This window comes from Limulus polyphemus, unplaced genomic scaffold (genome assembly GCF_000517525.1).
Source record: "Limulus polyphemus unplaced genomic scaffold, Limulus_polyphemus-2.1.2 Scaffold4833, whole genome shotgun sequence".
NCBI lineage: Eukaryota > Metazoa > Arthropoda > Merostomata > Xiphosura > Limulidae > Limulus > Limulus polyphemus.
In genome coordinates, this window is record NW_013670443.1 from 50,013 (window position 1) to 59,652 (window position 9,640).

At 32.2% G+C, this 9,640-nt stretch overlaps 1 protein-coding gene across 3 annotated transcripts in view; it reads right to left on the bottom strand.

The window, feature by feature from the left end:
* Positions 1–6,686: 6,686 nt before the first annotated feature.
* LOC106471752 (proton-coupled folate transporter-like) overlaps positions 6,687–9,640 on the bottom strand; it is a 22,424-nt gene continuing 19,470 nt past the window's right edge. For all 3 annotated transcript variants that reach the window (XM_022400360.1, XM_022400358.1, XM_022400359.1), the window contains 2 exons: positions 8,875–9,031; positions 6,687–7,495 (listed from right to left, as the gene is read on the bottom strand). In XM_022400360.1, coding sequence (XP_022256068.1) covers positions 7,381–7,495; positions 8,875–9,031 — 272 coding nt within the window. In that variant the 3' untranslated portion in view covers positions 6,687–7,380. The remainder of the gene's footprint in view (positions 7,496–8,874; positions 9,032–9,640) is intronic.

The following is a 9,640-nucleotide window of genomic DNA, read 5'->3' on the forward strand; positions in this document are numbered from 1 at the left end:
TCTAATATGAACTTGAATATACTGGTGGTAAATACACTAAATATACAGTATGCGGAGAAAATCAATAATCACACAAAACCATTTTACTTTTCATTATTGAAATTTGCATTTTCTGGTTCAAAGTAGGCCTAAAGTTAATCATAAGTATCGTAGATATCATAAATATACTTTAAAAATGCAGTTCCCCAAAACACCGAACATCCAAGTTGTTTCCTCATACACTGGCAATATTATATAGCCATAAACATCCAAGCTGTTTCCTCATACACTGGCAAATTATATAGCCATAAACATCCAAGTTGTTTCCTCATACACTGGCAATATTATATAGCCATAAACATCCAAGTTGTTTCCTCATACACTGGCACTATTAGATAGCCACGTAAAAGCTGTCAAGAATAAAATGGAGTTTCTATTTACTGGTTAATACACGTGGCTTAAACAAAAATTAATGTTCAAACGACTAGTTTTACACTGGTATGAGTATAGTTTTATTCGCTAAGTTAAGTGAATCTTAAGGCTGATCACTGTTGTGTTTGTGGATTTATTGTAGCAAACCACAAGCTATTAATCTTGTTTGATATGATGGCAAATTGTACTCTGACTGCTAATACTTTTTGTTATTTGATCTAGTGTTTTATTGATAAATATTGTGCCACTGTTAAAATGAATGAACGTTGGATACCAGTAAACGTAATTGTACGCTGTTAAATCAGCCAAGAATCACTGATTATAACTACTCAAGCTGTTACCACATTACATAACAAATTGTGTGCAAAACAAAATTTTAAAGTTTAATAAACTAGAATGTTCATCGTGATGGATACATTGTGATCTCTATTCTAGCCAAATATTGAGAAATGTTACAAGAGAATCGCAAGTTCTGGTCTTCTCATTAAAGTTATATACATAAAAGAATGGGAAGCAAATAGCGAAGATTCGAAATACATTATAGAATACACAAGACTATACTAATGCAAGCTAATATAACTTATGCCAAAACTTGTAATGTCTGACAAAAAATATAGCCTTTTTTCAGCACAAAAATATGGTGAAACAGTGCAATAAGACTTCATAGTAGCAATTTCAATTAAGAAAATAGGATTAGCGGTATTTAAACTGTGCGACTACGTGACTGTTTCGATGTTTTACTCTTTATAATATGATTGACAAGAACAATGTTATAACTAGTCTTTGGGATTTGGATACAGGTAGGAACTTTGATAGTGAACGAATGAACTTGTTTAAAGCAACAAATATCAGACCTAAGATAATACCGGGGAAAGGTTTTGTAGTAACGTACAGTGTAAAATCACTGTAAAAATAAAAGTTATATTGAAAAGCTATATAATAATAGCCTGCTAAATAGTATGATAACTAAATTCGTTTTCCTTAATCTAGTTTTTTAAACAATACGCTGAATCTTCGTAGCAGAATTAATCTAAGGGAGCATAAAATAATATACATATAAAAACACAGCTATATACACAACATAATATTAGTTTGTTAATTGCAACCTGAAGAGTCATAACTTTAAATTTTCAATTTTAAACACAACTCTCATAGCTGTAACTCTAACTGCATATCTCTTAACGTAACTTCCTTCCTTAATAACAGCATTAAGTTTTTTGTTTGTTTGTAATTAAGCATAAAGCTACACAATGACTATTTGTGCTCTGCCCACGACGGGTATCAAAACCCGGTTTCTCGCGTTATAAGTACGCAGATCTACCACTGTGCCACCGGAGATCCACAGCCATAAGTTTATAACTTTAATATGAAATGTAAAATCATAATCGAAACTATGAACCTAACGTACATTTTAGAACCTTCTTAATTCTAAATCTAACTTTTAACTTATTCGCCCATTAACTATTATGACTCTTAACGGTTTTTTTTCAACTTTATGTTGAAATGTTTTATTAACATATATGTCAAACGTTAAGCATAATATTCTAAATTACTCTTTAAAACATAATTTTGTTTGATTTGATAAGTGACTTAATAGTCACGTGGGTAGAATATAAGGTATACCCCACGTGTTACTGGCTTTTTTATTTTAACCTTACCTTCTGTATTTGCACTTTGTTTATGATTTTATTCTTTCAGTGTCCTAGCTTCTTCCCCCTCCTTATTATTTTTTTATATTTTAATCTATACATTAGAGTATTTGTTTCTGAAAATATACGTATAAGCGTATGTTGTAAATGTATGACATCACCGTAGATATCACAGTTCATCTAGTGTAGAAATATTTATTCTATTTTTATGAAGTTTTTAGTGAATGTTTTTTATCCGTATGTGAGATGAAATGGAAACTCTTACGCGTTCTAACCAGTTTAATGTCTAATCATTCTGGCCTAAAAGTAATGTATGCGATATTTGGATAGAAAATATCACTTACAGTACTGTGCAAAAACGTTTGGACAAAGTTAAAAATTAGATTTCAGGCTACTTTCAAAGAATAATAAATAGAAGGAAAATGACAGGTGAAACATCAAAATTTTATTAATCTTCATATTTAGTACAACAGAAACTCAGCGGAAGTGCTTGAGTTCAGCAAACAGTTAATATTTTGTGTGTCCCCCTTTTGCTTTAATAACTGCAGACAGTCTTTCATGCGTTGTTACAACATATTTAATCAAAGTGTCCTTTGGTATTTTACTCCAAATATCTTTAATACACTCCCATAAAGTTTCTTTGGAAGTAACTTTTGACTTGTCAAGTTTTTGATCTATCAAATCCCAGATCTGCTCACTTGGGTTGAGATTGGGGCTCCGTGGTTCGCCAGTACATCATTTAAATGACTTCAGCAGAGTAATTTCTGCATAGGTTGGGTAAGTGTTTGAGGTCATTATATTCTTGGCAGTAGAATCCTTTACCAATAATACGCAAAGCACTGGGTATACCATGACGGATCAGTATATAATGGTACTTGCACTGGTCCATTATTCCATCTATTTTGGAAATATGTCTTGTCTCCTCAGCAGAAAAACACCCCCAAACCACCACACTGCCTCCCCCATGCTTCATGGTAGGCGCTATGCATTGAAGTAAGTATCTTTCACCTTTCTTAAGCCAGACGTACAACCTACGCTTTGAACTAAACATTTGAAACTTGGATTCATCCGTCCATAACACTCTTATCCAATCATCAGCAGTCCGGTTTTGTACTTTTTAGCAAATTTCAGTCTCTTGACAATATTTTGAGATCGAAATAAAGGTTTTTTAACTGCTACACGACCAAATATTCCATTCTCGTTGAGTCTTCTTGATACTGTACATCTGGACACTTTTCTGTTATTTGGTACATGGTCGTTTATCTCATGCTTGAGATCAGTGGTAGTCTTCCTTCTATCCTGAAGGCTGCATAAACGAATACTTAACATCAGTATCATTCAGTTTAGGTGTTCTGCCTCTTCCTTTCCTATTTGACTGTGTTTGCGGAGCATTTCAAGTCTGCAGCAATTTGTTGGAGAGTCCAACCAGCATCACGTAAAGCTTTTATGCGAACTCTCTGCTCTACTGACAATTCTCTACGCTTTTTTGGGCCGTGGCATGACAACAAAACTTAATATATAATGTTAAACACTGTTTTTTATCAAGGTTTATTTGTGTAGTGATATTAAATTGATTTCTTCTAGCATATACTAGTACCATATGCTAACTCCTTGGGAGTTTATTTTTATATAGCTAAGACACTGCATGGGGTACCATGACAGTTATTTTAGACTCTAAATTTGATCAGTATGTTCATTCAAGCAGAACCCTTATGACATGCCTTTGGTACAAGTATATGGCAATTCTAAAGAATGATATGTATTCTCACCCTGCCTCATTAACTTGTCACCAGGGATCAGTGAAGCATTACCATAGTGTTGAAAATTACATTCTGTAATGGCATGGAAGTATTAACCTCACAAAATGGAAAGAATGACAAAATATTCTCTTGTCCTAACTCTTTTGCACAGTACTGTATTTCAGGTACTAATACGTTCGTTAACATCTTCTTAACTAGTTCCACAGTTAGTTTAAGCTAATAAACTCTATGATAACAGATAAAGTTAAGTTTGAGCTTTGTTGATAGAGCCACAACCGTTCAAAAACTTCTGGTTCGTATAAGATCTTTCCTTATATTGTATTCCCTTCTCTACCATACACACTCAATTTAAAATTGTTGCTTATTTTCTACAGTTTCTTAAATCTTTTTATTGTGTGTGAAATTTAAGTTGTGTACGTAGTTTATTATTTGCTTGTTTTTCTCAGTTGTGGAATTCAATATTTGTTTTAATAAAACAACTTGATAAAGTGGAATCTTAGGAATTGTTTCGCTCTTGTGATTTCACAGTGTTTCTTAGTGTGAAATCACTGTTTTAATAAAACCATTTTTGGGAAAACATTTAACCTGAAAAAACAATAGTACATTTCAATAGTTCATTCTTTATACTGTAATTAAGTGAGAAAGTTTATGACACTTTGTTTTGATATTGTAAAAAAACGTAGGACTTAATGTCAGTTAAATCCCAAACAAATCTTAAACCGTGTATTGGAGTACTCAAATAATATCAAATATGCTTCACTTAAAAAATAAAATGATGAAATAATTTTATGTTTAACATATATATATAAGTTCAAGAGATCTGAGGATTAATATCTCTTGAAATTTCCTCTTAACACAGGAATGTTGACATATTTTACACACACACACCTGTACCGTTCACTTATGATTTGGATCTTACAAATGCATTGTATTGAGATTGAATGTTGACTTGTCTTACATACACGTATCTGTACCGTCCACTACCAGTAAGATCCAAATAATGCATTGTATTGAGATTGAATGTTGACTTGTCTTACATACACGTATCTGTACCGTCCACTACCAGTAAGATCCAAATAATACATTGTATCATGATCGAATGTTGACAATATCCATCATATTGAGAAATTTTATATTTTTGCTTTTAACAAAACTCATAATAGAGAAGTGACCACAAATTAGATAAAATTACTCATTTTCTACGTAAAATACACTGGTGAATCCTGCAGTAATTATTGGGATTAACTATAAAATACACTGGTGAATCCTGCAGTAATTATTGGGATTAACTATAAAATACACTGGTGAATCCTGCAGTAATTATTGGGATTAACTATAAAATACACTGGTGAATCCTGCAGTAATTATTGGGATTAACTATAATATTGATGGTATTTTTGTTCAATTATTTTGGTGTGAAGCATGTGTTATTAAGGATCCCGTAACAAAAGGAGTTTGAAGCATGTGTTATTAAGGATCCCGTAACAAAAGGAGTTTGATGCATGTGTTATTAAGGATCCCGTAACAAAAGGAGTTTGATGCATGTGTTATTAAGGATCCCGTAACAAAAGGAGTTTGATGCATGAATAGTTTATAAGGTATTTAAAAAGCTGGTGAGGCACATCGGTAATTTTAAGATTAAAACTGGAATGCTAAAATTGTTATAACATAATTAGAAAATTATTACGCTGTAAATAAGCCAAGGTGTCTTATGCTTTACTTATTTGTCGATATAGCTCCAAAATACAAGTTTATTCTTAAATAAACAATCTTCTTAGTGTTAATTACTTTAATATTCTAAGTTATATACATTAGTTTATCAGTTATAAATCTTGATTTAATTAAATAAATGAATTATATGGGTAATGTTTCTTAAATTCATTACAGTAAACGTTTATTAACATATTATAACAGATTGTGTTCTTTCAGCTGTATTTGCATTACCTCTTCAAACTTGAAAACTTACTTACCTATGAAGTTTATTTGAAGGGGTAATTCTCATCTATCGTCAAACTATTCAAACACTTCTGTTTTCTTTAGTTAATACCTTATGTATACTCATGTTTCAACTTAACTTATTTAAGTTTGTCTTTAGTACTCAATGTTTGTCACATAAAGGAGTAATGAAGTTGAACTGAAATTCTAGAATGAATGATCTCGAAATCGTAACTACGGAGTTGGTTGGTTGTTTCTTATAGAAGATGATAATTGAAAATAACATACTTTACATAATGCCTCCTGGTGGCTCATAGTTTTCTATTATTTAACCATCAGTGCAAATGTTGTTCTTGTTTTTCATTTCAATAAACAGTTAAAACAATTGTCAAGTAAATTATAAACTTCACATTTTATCAACAATATAGCTTTAAACAAGACAAAAGAAACAAATACAAGGAATGTGCCTTAAAAAGTATCAAACCCTATTTAGCTTATTAAGGCTGTAGATTGTTTTAAGTACATATGCTATAATAGTTTATCAGTATATGAGCCAAAAACAACAAGGGCAGATTTACACACAATCATTTAACACGGCTCTTGTAAACATAAACATCTCGACTGAAGTATTACAGAACGAAAATATATATCACTGCTGACGTTTAACTTAGGAGTTATTACACTTGTGACAGATAAAAACGGTGGAGAAGCAATGAAAATCCGTATAATAGCACACGACGACTCAGTAACGATTCGTTGACATTTCAGACGGCGGAAACGTTGTACTGTTGAAATTTGTATTTTGTTTTTCTTTGTTTTAACGCAACATTACACAAAGGGTTACCTGCGCTCTGCTCACCACGAAAATTAAACTCCGTAGTTTAGCATTTTAAGTCCACAAACTTGCAGCCGAATGCTATTGATAAATACCACAATACAGAGACCAAAACGTCGTTCCACACAAGAAACAACGCAGGAGAAGTTCAGTACACATTTATACAATACAGAGACCAAAACGTCGTTCCACACAAGAAACAACGCAGGAGAAGTTCAGTACACATTTATACAATACAGAGACCAAAACGTCGTTCCACAAAAGAAACAACACAAGAGGAGTTCAGTACACATTTATACATTAGCTGATTGTAACCTTGCTGGTTGTAACTTTGCGCACAACTCATTTTCTGCTGAAATATTTAAATATCTGTCAATAATTAATTTTTTCGGGTTTATTTCAAACTACAAATTAGATAAGATTTAAAACAGCTATTGTTATTTGATGGCTTTGACATTTTTGAAAAATTATAATACAATGATGGTAAATTTGAAACGACTTCTTTGTACATTCTTTCACATCTTTGATCTGGCTGAAAAACGCACACATTTTCTAAACTGAATTTAATATTTCATATAAATAAAATAATTAAGCTTTCTAATATCCTTTAGTTCCTAATCAGATATATGTACACTTCCCAACATTATATTATTTTCCGTACCATATGCACTATTTCATAACTGTTACGTATTTTTCATACTTTATAAAGCTTTTTTTTCTTCTAATTACATAGATAATTGCATTAAAAATAAACATTTAGATCCATCTTTTACTGATTTTTTGGGGGGGTTTAAACTTTCTTCTCCTCGCCAATAACGGCATTGGCTACTTCATTTAGCTGTGTAATTTTAACATCATTTTCTTCTTCTAGTGTGTGGTAGACATCTTGACTGCAGAGTAGCCATCTATAAGAAATATCAGAACTTGGTGGTATTGACTAATGATCCAGTCAGACATTCGAATTGTAACAAGTAGTCTTATCACTTGCTTTTAAACTGAGCATAAATCCTGAGACATATTTATAATTTTCGGGATTGTTAACGTTACCTAGCTATCTAAAAATTGCAAGTTATGTAAAGAGCAACATAGCAATATTCATGAGAGAGAAAATATCTCTCTCTCTCTATATATATATATATATTTATATATATATATATATAACAAAGATTAGATTCAGGTTTGGAAAACAAAATTTAAAACAAAGGAGCAAAATAAAGCATTCCTTCATTCCTCTGTTTATCATGACTATTGCTCTGTTCAGTTTGGTTTCATTTGGGTTGTTAAGCGCAAAACTACATAATGGGCTATCTGTGCTCTGCCCACCGCAAGTATTGAAACTCAATTTTTAGCGTGATAAACCCAGAGATTTACCTCTGAGCTATCGAGAAGAACTCTGTTCGGACATGTAGAGGAAGAATATTCTTAAATGGAATAACTTTAATAACTTTTCCCTAAAATCTTAGAATATACGGTATATAACTCTAAAACTGTTAAAACATTTTTTTTCAGATACAACAAGCGACTTTAAAATCAAACCTCAAGATATAAATCATTTAGAAACCGTTTACATTCATCGAGCGGAAACAAATAAAGGCATCGTGATAGTCTTATGTAAATGCGCATATTGTTGTTGATATTTTAAAAGAAAATAAATTATTAGTCATATGGACAACATCCAATAAAAATATAAACGATTTAGAAAATATTTTAATATCATGCATCTGAAAAATTAAAGATTTTTCTTAAATTCTTGATAATTTTTCCTAATTATGTGAGGCACTTTATAATAAATCACAGACTTTTCAGTTCGATATGGCTGAAATTTATATGAATTATAAAAATCCTTAATTAAATGAAACGTAACCTTATTTTGCATGTAATTTAATGTAAAGACATCATTTGAATGTAAATTAAGGACAGAAAAAGCTGAGCCATTGAGAGATAAGCGGATTTTACAACTGTGAAAATTACTATTCAAACAACAGCTTAAGCCTTGTTCAATAAAACAGTATCACTCTTTATATACTTTAAAACTTTAAACGTCTTAAAACACATTAGCTTATTGTTATACCATGTAACAACGAAAAAATAGGATTAAACATATATAAAAAGTATGAAGTAAATTGAATGGGCTGGAAACCGTTAGATGGTATGTATATATACATATATTTTTTACACATTCTACTACAAACAGCCATAACATAAAGGTTATTTGTTACACGAGATCGGTAATATCTGCATTCAACATTAATACTCACTGAAATGTAACAATGTGTGTACTTACATGAAAATGGTCAACGGTATAATTAATACTATAGCACAAACGAGATACGTGAGTCCTGGGTAGAACTCTAGCGAGTTGTTATAAACCTGTGACCATATAACTGTACCAAGTACGGGGATGGCAGACTCACACATTGCCATGAGTGAAAACACTTTACCTACAAAAAATACATATTTCATGGCAAATTAAATAAACAAAAAGGAAACCGTGATAGTCTGATATATTTGCATAAAATAGTTTAATCACTACAACTGTACACACTCTCTCTCTCACATATATAACACATAAAGAATTCCTGCAGCTTTCTTGCTTTAAGCTGCAGTAAGCCAAGTGTATAAAAAGACCCACACGATTATTTAAAGGCAGTAAAGGTATATGAGCACTGGTGAAATAAAAAAATAGATGCTATACACGTTTTATTTATTTTTACGGACAGCAATATTCAGAGTTAGATTGACTATAAGGCCCGGCATGGCCAGGTGGATAAGGCGCTCGACTCGCAATCTGAGGGTCGCGGGTTCGAATCCCCGTCCCACCAAACATGCTCGCCCTTTCAGCCGTGGGGGCGTTATAATGTGACGGTCAGTCCCACTATTCGTTGGTAAAAGAGTAGCCCAAGAGTTGGCGGTGGGTGGTGATGACTAGCTGCCTTCCCTCTAGTTTTACGCTGCTAAATTAGGGACGGCTAGCGCAGATAGCCCTCGTGTAGCTTTGCGCGAAATCCATAACAAACAAACAATCTATCATCTGTAATATCATAGTTTGT